The 24,564-nt window shown below is 33.1% G+C and overlaps 3 protein-coding genes across 6 annotated transcripts; 2 read left to right on the forward strand and 1 right to left on the reverse strand.

Annotated features, from left to right (window-relative positions):
* The first annotated feature begins 2,858 nt into the window (after window positions 1–2,858).
* LOC142526709 (uncharacterized) lies at window positions 2,859–4,116 on the forward strand. The gene has a single exon (XM_075631259.1). The coding sequence runs from the start codon at window positions 2,923–2,925 to the stop codon at window positions 3,937–3,939; it is 1,017 nt and encodes a 338-aa protein (XP_075487374.1). The 5' UTR covers window positions 2,859–2,922; the 3' UTR covers window positions 3,940–4,116.
* Window positions 4,117–14,935: 10,819 nt separating this feature from the next.
* Window positions 14,936–18,758, forward strand: LOC142528028 (homeobox protein knotted-1-like LET6). Of its 3 annotated transcripts, none has more exons than XM_075633061.1 (4): window positions 14,936–15,781; window positions 15,945–16,191; window positions 18,026–18,270; window positions 18,363–18,758. In XM_075633061.1, the coding sequence occupies exons 1-4, from the start codon at window positions 15,410–15,412 to the stop codon at window positions 18,564–18,566; spliced, it is 1,068 nt and encodes a 355-aa protein (XP_075489176.1). In that variant the 5' UTR covers window positions 14,936–15,409; the 3' UTR covers window positions 18,567–18,758. The 3 variants fall into 3 exon arrangements, with proteins under 3 accessions (XP_075489176.1, XP_075489178.1, XP_075489177.1); XM_075633063.1 differs by having other exon boundaries at window positions 18,372–18,758; XM_075633062.1 differs by having other exon boundaries at window positions 15,945–16,188.
* Window positions 18,759–19,764: 1,006 nt separating this feature from the next.
* Window positions 19,765–24,049, reverse strand: LOC142528043 (O-fucosyltransferase 15-like). 2 transcript variants are annotated; one of them, XM_075633087.1, is made up of 10 exons: window positions 23,500–24,049; window positions 22,927–23,016; window positions 22,714–22,807; window positions 22,554–22,615; window positions 22,339–22,427; window positions 21,968–22,088; window positions 21,302–21,445; window positions 20,825–21,159; window positions 20,342–20,582; window positions 19,765–20,171 (listed from the first exon to the last, which is right to left on the reverse strand). In XM_075633087.1, the coding sequence occupies exons 1-10, from the start codon at window positions 23,941–23,943 to the stop codon at window positions 19,863–19,865; spliced, it is 1,929 nt and encodes a 642-aa protein (XP_075489202.1). In that variant the 5' UTR covers window positions 23,944–24,049; the 3' UTR covers window positions 19,765–19,862. The 2 variants fall into 2 exon arrangements, with proteins under 2 accessions (XP_075489202.1, XP_075489201.1); XM_075633086.1 differs by having other exon boundaries at window positions 22,714–22,813; window positions 23,500–24,048.
* Between the last annotated feature and the right edge of the window lie 515 nt (window positions 24,050–24,564).

Here is a 24,564-nt window from a genome sequence, read left to right on the forward strand (position 1 = left end):
TTATGACACGAAACTGACATTAAACTCGTTATTTACATTTCCCTATTCAGATTATTGGGAAATTGACGGCGAAGTTGCAAGCTGGATATTATTTAAATTGATTGAAATTGCTGCCAACAAAAAAATAATAATAATCAGAGACTTCAAACAGGGTTTCCCTTGTACTTCAAATTTCTACGTTTTTTTTTTTTTTTGCAATTTACGAACTATTTATATATTTATGGATGTCAAATTTAAAAAATTCTAAACAGAAAATGTTGTATTTGACACATATTTAAAGCATGATTATATCGCTAGCTAGTTTTTATAATTTCTTGATTTAACATTGTTCTCTTCCTAAGGTGTATTAAAAAGTTCAGGCAAAAGGAATAAAATGATTGTAGCTCTATATTCAATGATATTTTTTTATTTCAAATTTTAATTTTAGGATAATTTCGTGCAGCTTTGTATGAAAAAATATTATATTATACAAGATAAAATTGTGTCAAATACCCAGTATATTTTATATAACGCCAACCAGAATTTTGTCGAGGGTTTGGACTTTGAGAGCTTCTTATCCACGAAAAATTTGTTCAACATCCCTCAATTAATATTAATGAATTAAACAAAAAGAATCGGGCATGAAAAGTCGAGAGAATTTGACAGAAGATATCAGTGGTCAATCATGCAAAGATTCTTAGATAAAGCAAAGTTTAAAATGTAACCCATTCGTATCTCTTCCTCTTTGTTGTCATCTATAAATAAATATATATATTTAAATAAGAGATGCATTATTTCTCACATTAGTTATCGAATCCCAAAAAATCCCGGAAAACCATCCTAACTCATAGTTTTTATTGTGGCAGTAAACTAAATTTGGTCGAAAGAATGTGAATTTGGTTAAATTGATGTTCTAAAAGCTTAATTATATTCAAAAATTGGAGAAAAAATAATTTAAAGAGAACTAATTTCGCCAAGTTTCAAATGGATATGTTGATGATAATATATATTTTTATTTTTATCTTTCAAATTTTTTATTGTTATAGAAAGAGCTAGCAAGCTAGATTATAGGACCAATTTCACATGCAATTTAATTGAGTTAATATCGAGCTTTGAATCTAAAAATTGTGACATCGGTAGCAGACTACGTTATTGATACTGCTATACAATATCGAGGGGAGGCTGCATGAACGTGAACGCCACCAATATCTCGTTCCTCTACCCGGTGTAGCACAGAATGTGTCTTACATATATATTATTTATTAGTTATTATTATTATAACAACAATAATAATGAATTTTTATAACAATTTGGGTTATTTATTTTCTTAAAGCAAGGAGAAATATGAAATAGTTGTTATAGGGGCTCATTGTGCAGTCAAGTAGGAGCAGGTTCGAGCTCGGGACATGAGAATGGTATCAAAGACGGTCAACGGCAAGGAACACCGGGAAACAAATGTAATGCGGGGCAAAGTGCTACGTGCACAAGAGCTACCTCTTGAACATGCGGTGCAAATGTGCTATATGACGGGAGTCACCTCTTGAACCTATAGGACCCACCTCTAGATTCTCGGTGTTGGTTAGTCGAGAGGTCAGGTCGCGACGAAGACGTCACATTCTGAAGGAGGGGGGGGTGATTGTGCTTCCCCTTGCCACACATGGTAAAAATTAACGATTTAAAATGAGTTTATAATAAGATATAATGAACAACTATAATAATTTAGGTTAATCATTTTTGTAAAACGAGAATGAATACGAAGTAGTTGTTATACGGGCTTATTGTGCAGTCACACAAACATGAGTCTGAACTCGGGACGTGACATCGAGAGTCCTACTTCAATATATACTTCATTAGGTATCATTATTTGGATTAGATATATGTTAATATTAGTGGAAATTAAAACATATCATATATTATTTGGAGATTTATTTAAGATCAAAATATTTTTTGGGTAAAGATACTTAACATACACGTGACCGATACATATTGCAAATATCTCTACATGCATAAATAAAAAAATCTGTCACAAATGAGATGAATATATCATATTTTGATTAGATAAGATGGCTGGTGGGATATAATATCGCAGTGAGAGCTATTTTTTAATTAATAAATAGTTATTAACTTATTATTATTTAAAACATAAACATAAATTATATATAAATGAAAAACTATTATTGAGATGCAATATTGATATTTGAATCCATTTAAGAGTGAAAAAATTGTAAATCCTTGTCATATTAAATTAATTATATTTATATATCTGAGTTTATGTCTATGTGTGTGTGTGTCCCTTTCTCTATTTTTGTTATTATTACTCGATGCTAAATTCCCACCTTTTTTTATTATTATCAGAATTTTACATATATTATTTGTGGGGTCTCTTCTGAGAGTCGGAAAAAATACCGAAATACCGAAAAATCGTACCGAAAAAAATATCGAACTTACCGAAAAAATCGGTATACCGAACATTTCGGTACAGTATCATACCGTACCGAAATGTTCTGTATCGGTATCGGCATGAAATATACCGAAATACCGAAAATAATTTTTTATTATTATAATTTTTTAAATTTAAGTTCGGTATACCGAAAAAATGTCGGTATACCGAAAACATTTTTGGCATACCGATATTTTTTCGGTATATCGATAAAATTTTCGGTGTCGGTACGGTACCGGTATGAACTTTTTTCATACCGAAAATTCAGTATACTGAATGTGCGGTATACCAAAATTTTCAGTATCGGTATCGATATGGAAAAATTCTATACCGATATTTTCGGTACGGTATACGATACCCTAATTCGGTACGGTATGGTATACCGTACCCACCCCCAGACTCTCTCCCGTGTAAAACTCTCCCCTATCGCTATATATCCATTAAAAATTAAAATAAAAAATTTGAGAGAGAGATCAAAAATAAAATTTGTCTTCTCAAAGAAAATGGAAAAACAAGAGCCCCTTCCTCGGATTCTTTCACCATTTAGCAGTGGAAGAAGACGAAGCTGCGATTCCGACTCACCTGAATTTGAGTTTTGGATGCTTCGAAACCCATCTTTTCCTCAGCCAAATCTCCTCTCTGCCGATGAGCTCTTCTCCGACGGTTTCCTCCTCCCACTACACCTCCTCAACCTCTCCGATGACCCTACTCCTACGCCTCCGCAGACGATGAGTGCGCCACTTGAAGCAACCGGATCGGAGCATGGAGCTTCGATAATTGAATCGGCTGACCTGCTGTCAGCTGCCAATCCTTCGTTCACTTCCTCAAAGCGTTGGATGGATATTTTTAAGAAAGTGGAAAAGAAAAGCTCGCATTTATTCAATGGTGTAAATGCAGATGGTAGTAGCAAAGATAAGGACATTAACAGTAACAGTAAAGAGAAGAAGCGAGAGAAGAAGAATGGTGTTGGTTCGAGTAAAGGAGTAAGCGCCGCGGAGTTGAATATAAACATATGGCCTTTCTCGAGGAGTAGATCTGCCGGAAACGGCGCAGCGCGCCCACGATCGGCGGTGGCGACAAGGAAAGTGAGCAGCGCACCGTGCTCTAGGAGCAACTCATCGGGCGAGTCAAAGTCCAGGAAATGGCTTAGCAGCCCAAGTAGAGCCGGAGTTCACTTGGGAAGAAACAGTCTTGTTTGGCAGGTTCGCCGCGGTGGAAGCGGGCGGAGGCCGGATGCATTCGTGAAGAATCCTCAAAAGGGCATCAGGAAAGATGGGATTGACGGCAGCCGGAGAAAAACCCCCGCTGAATCCGTCGGTGGACGTTCTAATAAAGCTAGAGTTTTGGGTTTAAATGTCCCCACGTGCATTGGCTACCGACAGCACTTGAGCTGTAGAAGTGATCAATATAGCGCCGCAGATGTTGCCACCGCGGTATCTGGTGGTAGTGTCTCCGGCGACGGAGTACGTGGCGGTAATTTATTCAACATCCGAAATCTTTTTTCCAAGAAAATATATTAATTAATACAGTTTTTTTCCCTATATGTCCAAAATATTATTTATAATAATTTTATCTGTCTAAAGTAGTGGAGTTGACTAGTTGTTGATGGCGAGGAACAATATCCTGACTTGGAGATTTGTTGCATTTTGTATGTATTTTTTCTTTTTTTGGCATTTTGTAATAGATTTAATACCTCTTATAGTTATTTATGTCACAATAATTTCGTCCAATGCGCTTCCGTAATTATATTTTAGATAGATTGATTGATTGATTTAAGACAATTGAATTTAAAATTGTGTTCCATAAATTTATTGAATAATCCGAACATTCGTTTTTTTAATAAAAACAATATATATATATATATATATATATATTATGTGTGTTTTATTATATGGTAAACTACTGCAAGAAATTAGCGACGGTTTTGGATGCACACCACACAATCACAAAGGCATCTGTCTCAGTTTACAATCACGATTTTCATAAAGACATCATCACAATTTTGCGACGACTTCAAAAAATCATGGCTGATGCATATGATTGTGAAATCCCGGACATTGATTCGAACCATCGCAAATAAGTTCTTATGGTATACTTTGAAATCCCCGTTAGAATAAACCAAAATTGGCATTGTGAATATTATTAATAGACATGTATCGAATTATTTTCAAGTCATTTTTCACAGTCTGTGGTTTTCATTCTTCTCGAGTCTCTGACCCAACTCTGGTACTTAACCCGAGTCTATCCAATGGCAAGTTTCCCCAACCAGCCAATCAATTCAAATGTCAAGAAAAATCCTCTGTATTAGCATTATTATATATAATAATTAATATCATATTAATAATCTCCCTATCGTCCTAAACCAGCCAACTAAACTTGGCCCAAATAAGATTTTTGACTGTACAACAGTCGACCAGACTTGATCTTCAGGCCCCTATATTTATTTGAGAAAGATTTGGGTTTTCTGATTAATAGTTAGATAATAAAATATGTCCCACCTTTTAATAACGTAAGTGGATATATTATTAAAATAATATATCATCAAATTTCATAACATGCAGTTATCGTATGGCAGTTTCTAAGACACAAGTTACATGATGAATCATGTCGTGTTGCGTTGCTTCCTTTATTTATTATTTATTTAATATAAAGATTAAGATATTATCAAAAAATTATTCTAAAAAATGTTTTAGGGTTTTATTTACATATCATAATATGATATCGATATGACACTGCTATGTAGTATCTTCTCAGTATTTATGCGGAAAAAAAATAATCGTTAAAAAGTAAATATAAGATTAAAATTAAAAGAACAATATAACAAACATGTAAAATAAAAAACTAAAATTATAATTTTTTTAAATAACGCTGCTTGACTTCTCCTCATATTTTCGGTCCAGGTATAAACTTTTTTTTATATATTATTTCTGAACCCAATTATTAGATAGGCCTTTGCTTGATTTTATATAGTTTGCATTTAATAAACTCTCCTCTCTGTCATGGAGTCAGTCAGGCCCATATGCCTCTGGACCATGGAACCAGTTAATTCAACCATATGAATTTACTTGAGAGATTATTGTGTCTATGGTGGGGTATAAGAATCGGAAAAGGAGAAAAATTAAAAACCATTTTCTAAGGCATATATCTTTGGGGGAAAAAATGCAACACCAATCCTTATTTTTATTATTTTGGTAATTTTAGTTTTTTTGTGACATCGAGCCGATATGACACATACACGACGCTGATGCGTGCAATTCTACATAAGCTAAAAAATTCAAGATTGAAACATACAAAACTAATACTGAATAGGACAACATAAAATGACCAAATTTTTTTAAAATAAAACAAACATATATATTACCAAAATTACAGTTTATCTGTATTTTTTCTCCACAATTTTTATAGTCCAACACATAACGGTGGAAACATGGGCTCTGATACCATGTTAGGATTGGCACTTGGACCTAACTCAACCCCAAAAACTAGCTCAAGGGGGGAGGATTGTCCAAGCCCATATATACAACTCCCAAGTTATTAAGCCAACCGATGTGGGACAATTAACAATGCATGAGCCACTCAAGATTAATAGTGTCTATTTAATCCATGATATCTCTATATATATGCTTATGTATATGTATGTAAAGCCTAAGTAACTTTGATAAAGAAAAAAATGCAGGAATATCATATTGTGAGTATCTAATATCTTGTATGGGACATGATAATTAACGAATATTACTTAAGACAGCCTAATGTTTCAAGATTATCATTTTAATATTATAGTTAAATTCGAAATTGTTTGGATAATTTAATTAACAATTTAGATATACGTACGGGGCAATCAATAGTTGTTTTTAGCGAATCTAAATACATCGGGCAACAGTGGTTTGGCCAACCATAGTGGAATGGATTGGACGAGAAAAAAGCAAAATGTTGTCGGCCAAAAGAGATGCCCTCCATTAATGTACAAGATTTTTATCATCTAGGGTTTGGAACACAAACGGGGACCGGACCCTCCAAATACGTTATTTTTATTTATGACACTCCATGCTTCTTTAATCAAATATCATTAGGTTACGGTTTGATGGATGGATGTATTTGATTCGGAGGGACTAATTTGATTCAGAAAATAATTTGAATAATGTATTTAATTCAAATGATAATGAGTGTATTTGAAATCTACCGTAATTACTACAAGAAATGTTTGAGTTGCGATAGCTAGAGTGATTCTGAAATTCACTTGAAATTTGTGTGTCTGGGTAAGTCAAAGAATTTGAAATTAATAGATTTAAATTTCGTTATCTCAAATTCATCCGTCCAAGCACTTAATATTTTAAATATAATCTCTTAAACCACAAATTTAATATGTTTTAGTTTTTAAAATACTATTAAATTATATATCATATAATAAGATTTACAAATTAATTTCATTAAAAATTTCCATTATTCATTAAATTAATTAGGGGTGTCAATTCGGATGGGTTGGGTGAGTTGAGCAACAGTACTATTAAAAAATTGTTCAACCCGAACCCGAGCCAACCCGAAAAGTCTCAAACCAAACCTGAACCTGGATCAACCCGATAAACTGTATATAACCTGATTTTGAATTTTTATATATATATTTTAAAAAAATTAAATAAAATTCAAAAAAAAATAATACTAATATTTTAATTTAAACACATAATAATAAAATCTCTCTCATGTATATGATTTAAATTTGAAAATCTAATTGTAGAAAAATAAAATATATTTACTAAATCAAATAAATAATTATTTAAAATATTAAAAAATGTTTAAAATAAATAATAAATTATGAAAATTTATGATATAAATATACAATAAATATTTTTTCAGACATACAATATATAAAAATATAGGTAATATTTATTAATTATATATTTTTAAAAAAAATTTAAAATTTTCGGTTGACCCGAACCAACCCGATCATTTTTTCGGGTCAGCTATCGGGTCCAACCTGATCTGATTCGAACCCGAAAACCCCAAACCCAAACATGATTTTTTTCGGATTGAACCGTGTCAGGTTGGTGGGTCGTGTCTGATTTTGACACCCCTAAAAATTAATTCGGTTACAAAATCAAAAGAATTTAATATCTACGACACCAAAATATGACATTCACATGAAAAATATTCGATATCACAAGGTAATCAAGAAAGTGTTTGGGATAGCTTATGCTTTTACATAATTGATTAAACTTATAAATAATGAATAACTAAAGAAAAATCAGAAAGTAAGTAATATTGGAAAATTAAAAAAAAAAAACTGAAAATCAAAAGTGAGTAGTGTTTGATAAATAATTGATTATAATAGTAATTTGTTAATATAATTATTTTTGTAGAAGCAAAATCAGCATCTCATCAGAAACCGACTTCTAGTTTTTATTAAATTAAATAGATATTAACGCAAAAAATGAGTTTTAAAAACACACGAATGGATTATTTTAAGCCAAAACCAGGAAAAAAAAAATTTATTGGTGGCATAAACTCTTAAATTCATGTCCTTAACTCAATACTATATAGATTAAATTTTTTTGTTAAAATTCATTCTTGGGATCAGTGAATTTTTTACATAATTTAATCAAGAGTCTTGTCAAGTTGAAGGAATAAAATGGAGTGTTGGGCTTGCTTTTTGCCACTCGTTGGAAAAACGATAAAAATACATAAATGCCAATTTAGAAAAGTTGCATCTTTCATTTACGTGCTCACTTATCGGGTCGTGTCCATAGACCAACATTATTTCGGCCTTCAATTTGTTATTTACTTTGACACCGTTGAATTTATATATTAGTTCATTTATTATCCAAATATGTTACGTGCATTGCAAAAGATTTTCTTCCTTGAAATTGAGCATATATAGGTTGGTTTGTGTTGACTTTAATTTTTGTTCCTGAAGGTTTTTATATAGTTTTTTAATACGAGGATCCGGATGCTAATCAACTTCTTAATCATGTTTGGGATTTAATTATCAATTAAGATAAACAAGGTCTAAATTTTTTTTTTTTAAAATATAAGTGCGGAACATAATGTAATTTAACTAATATACATCTCAGTATAAAAGAACAATAATGTACAACAATTATTCAAACTAGTCTAAGGTTCAACTACTAATTTCCAGTATTAAACCAAGTCTACATCCAAGTCCGGAATCACCACTCTAATCTCGATCTCTCATCATCCTCTTGACCCTGATCCTGCCCCACCTGTTGTCATGCACACATACAAACAAGATAACAGCCGGATACTCCAGTGAGAATAAATCTCAGTATAAATAATGTATACATGCAGTTAACTGAATTAACATAAAAGCATGAATTATATCTTATCACATGTAGCATAATCAAACAACATGTATCAATACCAACCTGTAAATAATATCTGAATCGTAATCTACGAAACATAAATCAATACAAATCTGTAAATCAAGTTCTAGTCTCGATATCTAAGACTCGACTCATCTCTCATTCTAATCTAGGGATCCCGGTGAATAAGAACGTAACAAGTCTCCCACCTACTACTACCAGTCGCGATGGAGGTACGTTCTTATTTCTGGACTTTGGTCTAGCTGTATCGAATAATCTACAATAAGAACAATGTCTGTATCTTAAGCATATCGATACCCCAAACGTCCAGTGCCTTGGCGTATCTACCAAGACTAAGCCTAGTCTGACAATGTGCAATGGGTCAGTGACTATACTGTCAAAATCTAACCCCTCTGTCAGTGACTCTCACTCAATAGCTCTCTGCTTTCTACTTCTAATTCAATAGAATAACATAATCATTAAAACACAAAGGCATAAAAACAATACCATACAAGTATGTGGTTTAGGGAAACTCGAGTTAAATCTAACTCAAGTCGATCTCCCAATTAACATCAATTTATACCTTTCTCTTCTCGGTCTGATGAAGACGAAGTCTTGTATTCCAATCTGTCCATACCGAATTTTCAGTTGTAGCCTGCGTTGATAAGAACACAGTACTGTAATCAGATTCAAAAACAGACGGACGGATTTTGCGTAACACTCAAATCTACGAGGCAAAAGATGTATGAAGTTCTTCAGGCTTCTCCGTACTTCTTTCTTCTCCTTACTGAAGGAACAATCGATTTATACACACACACACACACATATATATATATATATATATATATATCTCGTGCATGCAAGGCAAGTGGCTCACTCCTTCACATAACATGTCTCGCGCATATGCGCGAGACCTACGGGTCTCGACTTTTAACCACTCGCGCATATGCACGCTTCGTCTCGCGCATATGCGCCAAAGTTTCTGGACGGGTCGCGCATATGCGCGCCTTATCTCGCGCATGTGCGCCGATGCTTCTGTAATCTTCGCGGATGTGCGCCGATACCTGTCGCGCATGTGCGCGGGGACTCTTCTTGTACTCCATGTCAAATCTTCTTTCGGTTCTCCCGATCTGATCCGTTCCGTTTATAATCATCTTAATTAATAAATAAATCATTTCAAATTAATCTCAGATTACAGTAATAAAATCTCGGGCCTTACATTTAAAGTCACAACATGACTTTAAAAAACTCCACAAAGTCGATATTCTAAATGTTCATGGACTTTTAATGACTCTATAAAATTCTATTAAGTACAAAAATTAAAGTTTTCTAATATACAACTATAAATTTTTAACAATTTAATGTCCTTCAACCTAAAATTTTTTTGATGGTATTTAAATGTAAAATATCTCAAACTTACATTTACTCGCTTTCATTTTTATTAAAAAAATAATATCTATAAAAACACTAGTTATAATTCATAATCATCTTCTTCATAAGTTTTTCATATTCTTTTATAAACATTTTTTATATTGCTAATTTTTATTTATGATTGTTTAAAATGAATTACCATTATTTACTTTATTTTTCGACTTCTGATCACAAAACTCGCGAGATTTAAAATGATATGTTATTTTTTTCAATAAAAATATTATTATACTATAAAACAAAACAATTATAATATTTGATTGTCACGTATATTGAAAAAAATAATTGTTTTTAATAAATCAAGATTATTTATTTTACTAATTATTATGTAAAATTTGATGTTTTAATTATTTTCTATATTTTTTTTCTAACATGTAACTTATTTTGATTATAACTCAAAATCCATCAGTACGATAGTAAATACATAATTATATGAAATTAAATATATTAAAATTTTTATAAAATTACAATAATTACAAATATTTAAACGTATTTATTTTATATTTTCAAATTCAAATAATTTTGTATTTTATCTTTAAATATATTGTTAAAAAATAAAATTGTGATATTTTTTTATTAAAAATAAATTAGTTAAAATGTATGAAATTATTTTTATTAATATTGAAATATTATTGTTATATATTGTTAAAAAATATTAATTAATCAACCAAATATATTGAATTGACTTGGATTATAATAATAGCAGAAAATTTAATATTGATTTATTATTTCATAAATCAAGTTGATTAAAAAAAATTATATGGGTAAATAAAAATATTTTAAACAAATAAAAATTACTTTATCCTTAATTACTAATTTAAAGCAATAAAAATACATAATCATAATTTATAAAATCCAGTAGATTCTATAAAGAAAAAAGGTTTAGAAATGTATTCTTACAAAATAATTAACTCAAGAAAGTCCTTCATTATTTAAAAAGTCATCAAATATATGCAACGAATATACCCCTAAAAATATTATTCTCCAATGAAGAGTTCAAATTTAATTTTTTAAGCTAATCTGTCACGCCCGAGCACAAGTCCACGCCTGCTTGAATGCACAATAGGCCCCTATAAAAACTATTTCGTATTCGTCCTCGTTTTACGAAAATGATTAACTCAAGTTGCTATAGAAGTCCATTGTAAGCCCATTATAAACTTATTTTAAATCTTTAAATTTGTAAGATGTGGGACAAGGGATATCAGAATCACCCCTCTTTTAGAACGCGACGTCCACGTTGCGCCTTAACTCCTCGATCCACCGGCGCCAAAAATCTAGAGGTGACTCCTACAGGTTCAAGAGGTGGCTCCCGTCATGTAGCACTTTTTTCCCACAGGTTCAAGAGGTGGCTCTCATGCACGTAATACTTTGTCACGCATAAAACTTTTTTCTCGGTGTTTTCTTGCTGGTGACCGGCTCTGATATCATTCTTTCACGCCCGGGGCCCTGTGTCTGCGTGACTGCATAATGGGCCCATATAACAACTATTTCATATTCATCATCGCTTTACGGAAATGATTAACCCAAGTTGATATAGAAGTCCATTGTAAACTTATCATAAACTCATTTTAAATATTTAATTTTTTAAGACGTGAGACAAGAGATATCACATGATCAATTGAAATCCAAATTTGAAAAAGCTTATTTCAATTGATTTTTAAAACTAACTAGCTAAACATTTTATAAAAGTGGAAGGACAGAAAAAGTAATATAACAAATTAATAATGTACAAAATTATCAAGATACGGGCAAAACTATTTTGAACACGTGTTTTAAACAGATCTCACTTTAATGACTACCCACCTAATTTTAATAAACAAAATCTCACACGATTCAGAATATTATATGTATACACTCTACTACACCCCCATCCTGCATACGCGGAGAAGAGATCTATGGGAAGGATTTAGCGGGGTTAATGGGCCACTTATCCCTAAACTATTATCATTTAGTAAGTAAAAATAAAGACCAAAAGTTGGAGAGACGAAACCTACCTAGGAAATACGGTGGCGAGATCGAAATGGATAGTTTCGAACTATTTTTAAATTATTTAAAGATTATAAATATTTAATAATAACAATATGTTCCTATGCTAAGCATGCGATCAAAAGGTGTTTAGCTTTCTCATAATCTGCATAAAGCGAGCATAAACAACGATCTTTGACTCAAAAAGTTCGACCACACCACTTATTATGATTATAGTAAATTAATTTCACTAAAATACAGATATATACTTGGTTTCCAATAAATTTACGATGAATAATTGTCAAATTCATTGTATTTTTGTTGTTATCTAACTTGTCGTAATTTTATGTTTAAGTCCGTTTTTTCTTTGTTGATTTTTAGTCATATTTAGTTACATGTTAGTGTGACGCTAATGGAGAAATATTAACGTCTCAATGAAAAATACTATCACAACAATGTCATCAATCGTAAGATCAAAAATCGTGGATTCAACTAAAAGTTATTTTTAAAATTAATGATACAATTAAATCTTTTAAATCATATAACAATCTAACATTCATGTTGCAATCGCTCTTCTCGTATGTACAATAATTGCTTCCAAAACTAAATATTTTTATCAATTTATAAAATGAATTAATTTGAACTTAATTCTAATAGTTATGATATGAAAAAAAAAGTTACAACAAATTATTTGAATAAATAATATCATTACGACAGTTAACTATTAATTGTTTATATTCGTCAAACATAAAATAATTTATCAGTATATATATTTTTTTGAAAGTTAATTTATCAGTATATTAATACGTTCATATAAAGATATTCGATATTATAAAAGATTGCTGTAAATAAAACATTAAGAAAATCTTTAAAACAAAAACTACATCAATTTTAACATAATCTACAATAAATAAAGATTGTGAATCGGAAAATGGCTACAAAGAAATTCGATTTGCTCTATAAAGAGACTGAGAGAGCACTGGTGATGGACAAGACCTAAAAGCAAATGCTACTCATTCAAAAGCTATATGCGTTTGGACAAAACCAAAACCCTAGCTATACATACATATATATATATATATACATATTAGCTGTAAATCTTGATAAGAGGATGATGATGACGTCTTACAAGAGGTTTTAAGGCAGCTTTTTATGAGTCCTTACGCCATAATTTATGACCTCACATTACATGCAACACTTAGCTTGCGAGAAACCCAACCCTATCAGGCTATATACTCTGGTCTAAATTTTAACCTTTTTGAATCTAATTCCCAGTACTGCTAAATTCTTACTGCCTCAATCAAGCTTTCACCCAACAAGAGAGAGAGAACCTTTCTTCTTAATTTTTTCAGGGTTTCTTGATTTTTTTAATAACTGAAAATATAAATGTAATTTAATTATTAACAAAAAAGTTTTGAATTAAGTTTCGTATTTAATAAATATTTGAAATGGTCATAGTTAATTTATTATCATGACCCTAAACACTATACATTCAGCCAGACCTATGCAATTTATAATAAATAACAATTTAACCTTCAAAATATAATATGACAGTGGATAGGACATTGAACTCGGCAGAAAAGACAGTTGCAAAATGTACTATAAAAAAAGGTTTGGTTACCGGAGCAAGTCACCGGGTTGGGGAATGTTCTTCTTTCTGCATTCAAGACATCACATTGAATCATTTCTTTATAATATTATAACATATATTCGAAAATAATTTTATTATTTGTCGAAATTAAATAATTCATAGAAAACAATTATGGTTTGAGACTCTAAATCTGTTGCTTGGAAGTGTAATGACAAGTTGTATTTATGTTCTAAGAAATAACAAGAAGAAAATCTAAATCTCAAAATAATAAAAGTAAGGCCTCATTTGTTCCAATTTCTAAGCTGTATTACTGTTTCTACATCATAAAATATATTTTTTTATCCTTCATGTTTTACCAAAAATTCGCCATTTTCCTCTTATTTATTTTACGCCTGTTTTCATGTTTATTGTTTTAAATATGTTTTTACTATTCTAACTTTGTGTGTGTTATCCTCAACAATTGATATCTTTTTGCAACATTGATCAATTATTGATATTCAAATTATATTTCACATACTTCTGATTAACTATATATTATTCAATCTCTATTTGAATATTATTATTTCTTGTTTGGTTATGTTGTTTTCATTTATTTTTATCATAAAATATGTTTTGACTATTTCCACCAAAAATGTATTTTTGTGTGTGTGTTTTAATAAAAATGTTTTTTGACTCGTATTATTAGTTCCTCAAACTTCAAAAACCAAAAAGATCGATTTTCAATAAATAAAAATAAATTGTAAAAATATAAATAGATACAGAATAACACCTCCAAATATTCATGGGCATCAATAAAACCAACAAATGGACTTAATAATTGTTCCGAAATTTCCTAGGATGGACATAACTAAAAGTTTAAAACTGCATTCGGATTTGATAGCTCATTACTTTGAATTTTTCCTAGTAACCTTTTCCCTAAAAAAACACATCATGACGCAGTGATTCAGTGGCTGAGCAAGAAAATAGGGTGAGAGGTTTCGTTGGGAAGGTAAAGACTTGCAACACGATTAATCATCCAAGAATTAACATGGCCAAACTCTACTGTTGAAACTAAATCTATGGCTATATATAGAGATAGATATTAGGAATCCATATACAAACACCACTTAGTTTTCTGATTCCGTCTGCAAAACACCGCGTGCCTTCTGAAAGTCCTTTTGGTTCTCTCTTCTTTTTATTGTGTTTCTTTGCTTCTTTTTCTTATTCACTGACATTTTGCTTGTGTCTGTTCAGAGAGAGAGAGAGGCAAATATATTTATATATATAGGGTGAGTAAAAATTTCTAATGGTCATGATGATGAAAACAACACAGCACAGTAGTATGCCCCAATTCGAAAAAGAAGAGATGAACCTGAACAGTTTGCTTTCTCAGACCCATCCATGAACCAAAGAACCCTTAATCGACTGACTAAAAAGTCACTACCATTAATTTTACAACAACTATTTAGGATTTCCTGTAAAAAGACTGAAACAAGTAGCATAAAATTCGGGAGGCCCCTGCACAGAGATACCTTCAAAAAGAGAAAAAGATTGCTTATGCGTGTGTACAACAGGAAGGAGAGAGAGAGAGAGAGAGTAGGGATGCGAGTACTTTATCTTTGAGGGTTTATACTCATTTTACAAGAAGCAGGAGGTCTAAAGAAAGAGAAGGAGAAAACCCACAGTACGTAGAAATACACAGTAGATTGTGTAATGGAGGGTGGCGAGGGCTCAGGTAACATGAACACTTCTTTCAGGGGAACTTCTTTCATGGGTTTTGGAGATAACGGAAATGGGTTTTGTCCCATGATGATTATGCCTCAGGTGGCTGCTACTGACCCTAATGGGGACTGCAGCCAGACCATATTTCTACCTCTTCCATCCACTAACCAACATGATCTCAATCGCAACAGCAGCTCCGGCGGCGGCGGCGGTTCTATGATGCTTGAACATAACATTAATACGAGTACTGGGTATTATTTCATGGAAAGCGACGGAGATGCTGGCAGCTGCTCCGTCAAGTCAAAGATCATGGCTCATCCACACTATCCTCGCCTCTTGGCTGCTTATGTTAATTGTCAAAAGGTAAAAGATCGTAAATACTTTTATTTTACCTGCAATTTTGGAAATAATTGAGGATATTAAATTGTGTTCACTCGTACGTCTTTGAGAATGAAGTGATAGGCGATAGAGACAGTTAAATCATGGGCTGTGCCCAACTGATGATGGGTGCTCTATATTGAGACAGATAGGAGCGCCGCCTGAAGTGGTCGCGAAGCTCGAGGAAGCTTGCGCGTCCGCCACCGCGATAGGCCGCAACGACAGAAGCCGCGTCGGGGAAGATCCGGCACTTGACCAATTCATGGAGGCATACTGTGAAATGCTGACAAAGTATGAGCAAGAACTCTCGAAACCCTTCAAAGAAGCCATGCTTTTCCTTTCGAGGATTGAGTGCCAGTTCAAAGCCCTTACTTTATCTCACTCTGATTCTGGTGGCAAGCCCTCTACTCTCTCTTTTGATTATTATCTTCTTTTTTTCTGTTTATAAGCGGATGAAATTTATTCTTATCATCTCACTGTAAATTCTATCAAATTACTGCTTTATTTTCTGTGATTTACATAGGGAATGGACGTCTGCACGTGCATGTTTCCAAGAAAATGTTTATTTGGATTTACCTTTGTTAGTGTGTATTTCCAGATGATACTTCATCTTCTGCAAGTACATTCTTCTGGATGCTGTGTCTTTTCTTTAGGTTCACTCACGATTTTGTGAATTTAACCAAGCCCAGTTTTTAATAATCCTTCTTGTAATGTGGCACGACATTTATCAAGCAATATTGAGGCTGAAGGTCAAAATTTATGTTTACAAGTGAACATTGTGTTTGGTTCTTGTAGTTTCCCCACGTGGAAAAAATTAATCAGAATTTAGTAGTAAAGTCACTCATTGATATTAAAAATATTTCAATTTATATAGATTTTTAGAATTAGGTTAAACACGTGTGCTTGTAGAGGTAACGGGACTAAAAATTTGGCTCGAAACTTTTTTCATTTTCTTTAATGCGTTCGAGGACTTTGAACCATATGGATCTTTGAATAACCTTCTAAGTTATAAAATTTCTTTAATTCCACGTTGATACAAGAGAGTGAGGACTGTGCGCGATTGCCAGTGCACGTTTTCTTGTTATTACAATGGAGTTTCGCTTGAATATCGAAATCGTACTAGTGTAATGCATTTGTGGCTGTTACTCGATGGTTTCTGGACGCCTACTTAATGCTATTTATGATGCTTGTGGACATCTGCACCAAGTTTGATTTGGTGAATCCATGGTTTAATTGCATGAGTAGTTCTTTTCGTGTTTCCTTCAGGTTGTATTTGGATTGAGATATTTGTTCATTTACTATATAATAATTATGATCTTTCGAATGTAGAAAGAAATGTTTCTATGTACTTGTGCCAGCTTTCTGGTGGGGCATGGACTTGAAGATAGTCAACTATGTGAGGAAGACACATTGATACGCCTAAAGTCTATAAAAGAAGCATATGGTTGGCTTATTAAGGATTAGCTAACCACGTGTGTTGATCGATATATATATATATATTTATATATATGTTTTCTAAGCTTAAAATATTTGTGCTCTAGAAATATCTTCAGTCTTTAAATTTTACAGCTCGCATGTGATTAATAGATTTAAATATTGATAATCTTTTGGAATCGCATTTGGTTAGATCCTGACTTGGGCACTCCATTGGGCGGAGAGGGAGCTTTTTATTATTTCAACAAACTTTCTTAGTGTTCCAGCCGCGAGTGGTAATTGTTGAGCTTGCACTTTTAATTAATTGATGATTGTTTTAAGGTAAACTGGGAATGACCACTCGTATAACTGAAGTGTGATGATTTAAAAAAATAGTGTCTGTTAGTTAATATACTTCCACCTATCGTGCTCACCAATGACACGTGACACTCATCTATTTGATGTACAATAAAATATACTTCATAACATCCAATTGATGAATATCCCTTCATTTGTTGGCATGGTGGATGGATAAAATATCAAAATTGATATTACACATAATATTATCGGTGCTCGAAATATCTGTTTTGCTGGATGATCGCATTCCCTTCTCTATCCTGTTTCCATCAGCAGCCAATTTTGAGAAAAAACCGCCGTTTCAGTTTTACCAATCTTAATTTGTGGTATGATAAGCTTCATATTCTATTTCTGAGGCATTAAATCTTATTTTAAGTAATGGTAAGGGTGGCATTAATATAATTATGTGGGAATTATATATTTTGGCTTGGACATGACTAACCGCTCGTTATGTCACAGCTTGTGGCGAAGCAGTGGACATAAATGGTTCGTCGGAAGAAGAATTTGACGTGAATAACAGTTTCATCGACCCCCAAGCAGAAGACCGTGAACTGAAAGGTCAGCTCTTGCGAAAATATAGTGGATACTTGGGCAACCTCAAACAAGAATTCATGAAGAAACGAAAGAAAGGCAAGCTGCCTAAAGAAGCACGGCAACAGTTACTCGACTGGTGGAGCAGACATTACAAATGGCCTTATCCATCTGTATGGATATCTATCTCCCCCTATGTCTTGCATTTTCGTGCATTTTACTACACTCGTGATCAAATATTGAAATTTGGTGGCAATTTATGTAGGAATCTCAGAAACTAGCCCTAGCCGAATCAACAGGCCTGGACCAGAAGCAAATAAACAACTGGTTTATTAACCAAAGGAAACGCCATTGGAAACCGTCTGAGGATATGCAGTTCGTGGTTATGGAGGCTGCTCATCCTCACTACTACATGGACAATATTTTGGGTAATCCGTTCCCAATGGATATTTCGCCTTCGTTTCTTTGATTCGATGATAAGCTGGAAACTTTAATAGATAAGCATGCTAGCGAATCTATCAACTGCTATTTAAATTGTACTTGTTTGATGACAATGTTATATATTTCGTAACTGCTCTAAGATTCTAGTACTAGTAGAACTAAATATGGAACCCCCGAATATTAAGTATTATTTGTAATCTTCTTTGCTGGTAATTCTATTTTGTTTTCAAGTTCTTGTTTCGTTACTGCTCATGCATTAATCTATTTGTCTACTTTCTTGATAAATTTCGTCCATTATAAACAATATTATGGGATGAATTTATCAAAGAGTAGACAACATTGAAAATTTATGCTAAAATTAACGTAAACTATTGTCTTGCGATTTATCCAGTTCTTGCTTGATTTTTGTTTACATTCGATTTTATATACGAGTAGATATCTCAATTACTCTAGTTTTCATGCATGCAAATTGATAATATAATAAACATCTTTAAACTATTATACGCGCGTATTAATTTCTTGAATATATATGCTTTAACTGCTTATTAAGTGTATACTACGCATTCTCTCGGTCTAATTTTTTTCTAAAATATCAATTTCTAATTAATTTGCACATTTACAAATGACCTCTTGAGTAAAGTGCAACATAAAAGTTGTAACGTTAATTAATCACGACTTCTAAAAATTTTCGTAAATGTTAAACTAAAATTTTAACTAATATTATATGTAGAATATCTTTTCTCAAAAAGTTAAGATCAAGATATAACTATTTTATATGCATGCATCAAATTAATAACCACAAAGTAGATATATGTGCATGCGTATATTAGTAATGAAAATATGAATTATTAAATTCAAACAAGATACAATATAATAAAAAAAAATTATATTTAGTTTTTGTCATTAACTTGAAATTATAAGTCACTTTTTAATTTTCAGTTATTGGAAAAAAGAATTCATGCACATGTTGGCCTCAAATAAGCAGAGCTAGTTTTGACAATTTAAGTTATTTTATGCATATTTGAAGACAAGAGTACATCAAAATTTCAGTTCCATGAATATACCACTGATGTACAGCAAATGATGTCGAACAAAAGAGATCGATCACATCAGGACTCAGGTGATTAAAACAAGGTTTAAAGATGTGATATGATGAATACATGAAGAAAAAAAGTCCACTGTAATGACATGAATTCTTAGGTTCTAAGTATTCACAATATTGTTAATAATCGAAAGAATGATTTTATATGATTAAATATATCTTCCAAAGTAATCAGATCAAAATGTTACAGAACCTCAGATAACACTCATATTACAACAAAACTTAAGCCGTATAACACATACAATCCCGACATCGAGGATATCTGTATACACTTCTTCCGATGGGCCGTGAAAACACACGTTTATTTTGTCTCACGGCCTTCCTTACTCTCGTCTCAAATACCTTCCACTCTATTGTGTTGTTTTTCACAAAAATGTCAGCAAGCCTCCGTTTGTTTGGCCTGATTGATGGCATCTTTCCCCCACCAAAATAGATTCGATAACCTGCTACTAGAGAAGAAAACTGACTGCCAGAGTCTGTCATGGCAAATACGTCTGAAGCTGTGCAAACTATGAAGTCAAGTGCAGCCAACTGCAAAAAAATTTCACTCATAAGGAACTAAATAACCGTACTTCGAGAAACATTATCCATCTTAGGAAACGTGACAACCCAAATAGAAAAGGATGAAAAACTCATCCCACAATTACATTTAACAATACGATAGAAGCAGAACAACAATAGATGGTAAATTTCAATTTTACCTGAGATGAGAAATTTGCAAATGGCTCGATCTCAGCAGAAGAAAGCAAGTTTTCTTTGGTTACTAAATTAGGGAACAATGTAGTCAAGGCTGCCAATCTTGACTTCCCTCCATAAATATGAGCCCCTGCAAGGTATATGTGGGACCTCCGGTTGAAACCAAGGGCCGCAAGCATGAGCACTGTCTCCTCCGGCATTAACGGGCATAGTCCTTCCGATCTTAAATCTGTCGGGGAGGGTAACCTGCGTGAGACATTTGCGTCAAGAACCATGTGATAATGGCAGACACTTTCGTAAGTCTAAATGTGAATACTTCAAAACCCTCAATCACCATATATACCTGCAAAAAACTAGTTCAATACACAAGAGAGAACAAACTTGGATAACTTCTACAAAAAAATGCATTTCTCAGAAATGGTGGCTGGCTTTAGTCTCAATAATCTGGAACGAGTTAATAAAACTCAAATCAATACTGAAGTACATACTTTTTAGTCTTCTTCAGCTCTGCCAATGCAGGAAAATGGATATCCCTGTAAGCCTCTAATTCTTGCATTTCTTCTTCACCTCCACCAAATTCACACAAAGAATGAGCCACCATGTCAATTTCAAATCTCAGATGTAAGGCCAAGTATCTAGATGTTTTAGCTGCATGAACTTTTTGCCCCTTCATCTTTGACTGTGAAAAAGGGCCAACAAGATAATGGTCCAAAAGTCCCAAGCCGGTATCATTTTGACGCATTCTCTGAATCAGCAGAGCGCCCACTTCTTGTATTTTTGGAACAAACCTCAGGGCATAAAAATTGCATCTGCATCGAAGTCTCTAGATGATGTTCTTTAATTAGGAAGCAAAGTGAAAATACATGCAACGAGAATGAAGAAGCAAAATTATAATTTGGAAGGATAGAGAGTCCAGACATTCTATAGGTTGGCATAAACCAATAAGGTAAAAGCTATTAATATACCTGTATTTGACGTGGTATGGGATCAGAGGCCAATCGATTCCCAAATCCAACAAAATGGACGACTCTGTTACGGTGTAAAATGGGAAGAATATATTTCAAATAAAAACTTGGCTTAGCCTCTTTTACCACATCTATATCTGTCACCTGAAATGAAAATTAATGTATTATGCTACAATATTTGTAGTAGGGGCACACATGACTCGAGCTCATGCCCGACTAAGAAACTGAGCTTAAGCTTCATGAGCTCCTAATAAAAAATGGTCGAGCTTTATATCAAAACTAGCGAGCTTGGGTCACGAGCAGACTCACGAGCTTACTAGTTACTTGAGTTTATAAATTTTGTTCACGAATTTATACGTGAGCACATATCCAAATTTGCCTTGCGAGCTCGAGTTCAAAATGTATTTGTGAACTTTATCTAAAAGTATAATTTAATATTTTTCTATAAGAACAATATTATATATTAAATAAAAAGTATTCAATCTTATATTTGTTATTAAAATTCCAAACGTTAACTAAAAGCTTGCGAGTCGGCTTGTTAGCTCAAATCAAGCTGACTACTAAGCCTCTAAGCCAGCTCAACTTATCTTACAACCCTGATTTGGATTACAAGAACGAATTTTAATTGGAATTAAGTATCTAGAATAAATTGAAATGGAATCTCACCACACTTCCAATTGCATTTAAGTCTAACGACTGCAATTCCTTTGGAAGTTTCTTGACAATTCGAATATCAGGCTTCAAGTAGTTGATGAAATGCTCCTCCTGGTATATATCCCCGAACTGACTATGAGATTACAAAATTTGGTCATCAATGTATTGCTCAGAGAACACAATAGATACTCGATATCACAATAGATGGAGAAACTCATTTAAAAGCAAGAAAACACTTCAAATGAAGTAGTGATGTGCCCGGAAAATAATAGTGGCCGAAAAACTCGGAAAAATTCGTTCAATGTGACATAGTTAAAAGCGCATGTATCAAAAGAACACCAGACAACCCTTGCCTAAATAAAACCAAATCTATCAAACACCACCTGGAATCTCTCCAAACACTGCTGTACATAAAGTTGGGAAGAACAAGTGTTGCATTAAGTAACCTAGCAATAGCAACAGAATTGCACACCTGTTATCAACCACATGAATTAATTAGGAAATAGAAATGGTTTCATTTAATTATAAAATTTGAAAAAAAATAAAAACAATATATATGAAGCATAGGGCTTCCAAAATGAAAAGAGGAAACACATACAGCAACTCGCTGCTGATTTATTCCACCATTTGCTGTGACCACTATATAACCATTGTCACCCTCTGAAATTAAAAAACTGCAGAATTAGGCATCATATAACTATGAAATATCAGTCAAGCACAAGATTCTGTAATTTCACACAGAGAGAGGAGAGAGAGACCACTAGGTTTCCAATCTCTTGTATGAGAACAAGGAGTCCAGGAAGAAGCACGGATGTAAGGTTCCACCCACAAGTCCTTAGGCTCAGGCTTGTTCTGTTCCTGCATATTAAAACATAATCAACATAAGAGAGAATATGAAAACACAATAATCAAACTCATAACATCCCATGAGATCAAGGTTAAAAAAAGTTGCACCTCAAGTTTGAACATACCTCAGCTAATGCATGAGCAGCCTTAGACAAAAGCCTCACAAATATTGTTTTCTGAGGTTTTCTCCCTCTACCAAGCTTTTCTAACTCTTCCTACATCCATACAAAATACTGTCTTGTATAATATCATTTGCAACATATAATAGAACATTATAAGAAAAAAAGTGCTGCTATTTTCAACATTCAGATTGCCAACCATTCTAATTACCACCCCAGTTTAGATTAGATGAACTAAAGGAGGAAATTGTTAAGATAATTCGCTAATGAGTGTCCAGAGTGGTCCTATTAAGTAGTCTTCGTACTAGAAAATAGGAAGTTCCAATTGATAATTCGACAACTCCATCAAGGAATTAACTAATCTCCAGCATAAACAATCGTGACAACTAAATAAAACCATCTGGTCCATCTCCATGGACACAAATTGTTAGTAGGCCATTCAAAATCTTCATCCTTTTGGGGCACAAATATTTGTAGATACCCTAATAAACCCCAAAGATTCAACATATGGGAACGTATATTTTCGGGAAATTACGAGAAAACAGGAAGAAAGAATTAATGACAAAAAAAACAGCATACCCGGATAGATACGGTGGAAGAATTTGCTTTCAACCACTTAACCTTGATTTCCTCACGGGTTCGACCCGGTTCTTGGATTCGAGAAAGCATCCACCAATTCATCAAGAAAAAAGAACCAATCAACACCGCCAATCCAATCGTCATCTTATTCCTATACCACACCTTTATCTTGGCTTTGTTCATTTTCTTGGTATCAATTACAGCACCGCAAAGAAACCCATCAAACCACGTCGTCGAAGAGTCGGGTGAGAGGGAAAAGGCCGGGAATCTGGTCGGGGGCAACGACCCGAAAGAATTGACAGGTGAAGAACCGCTGAGACGGGCCGGACAACTTGACTTCCGGGAATGAACCCGAAACCCTGAAATTGGTGGATCATCGCCATATTCTTCGTTGGACGTGTTGCCACTTGTCGTGGTGATGTCGGAGAGATTGGAATGGGACATGCTCTTTTCCAATAAGCTTCGGATTTTTTTTTTTGGAAGAAATCAAAGATTGATCGATACATAACTTAGACCGAAGATCTAGCCCTTTATTTATATTAGATGGAGCTTCAGGGCCTATCTTTAGCAGGGTCAAAATATTTATCCAATGATTGCAAATTGGTCGAACTTTTTTCAAAATTGCACAATATATCACATCAAAAAAAAAAAAATCAAAAAGTACAAGGCTTTTTTTGGAACCATTGGATAAATCGTTGAGGTAATATCCCAAGATGGAGCCCAACTTTATTACATAAAAATTGTAACATGAATAAATACACCATTTGACATATTGATTTTTCTAAAAAAATTTTAAAACACATTTGACATATTATTCATGATTCAGATATGCATTCGGTTATTACATTCCCTGAAAACACCATTTGACATAGAGCTATGTGCATAAAGTAAATGAAAACAAAGTGGACAGGCATAGCGAACGTTTGTGAGATGTATCCAACATGTTTTACACAAAAATGGGCATTCTGTTATCAACATTTCAATTTTGAGGGAAAAGATTTAGTATTCACAATATCATTTTTCCACAATCATTTGTCCAAATCAAGAACAAATTTTAGTCGATGG

Source organism: Primulina tabacum, chromosome 15 (assembly GCF_025594145.1).
Source record: "Primulina tabacum isolate GXHZ01 chromosome 15, ASM2559414v2, whole genome shotgun sequence".
NCBI lineage: Eukaryota > Viridiplantae > Streptophyta > Magnoliopsida > Lamiales > Gesneriaceae > Primulina > Primulina tabacum.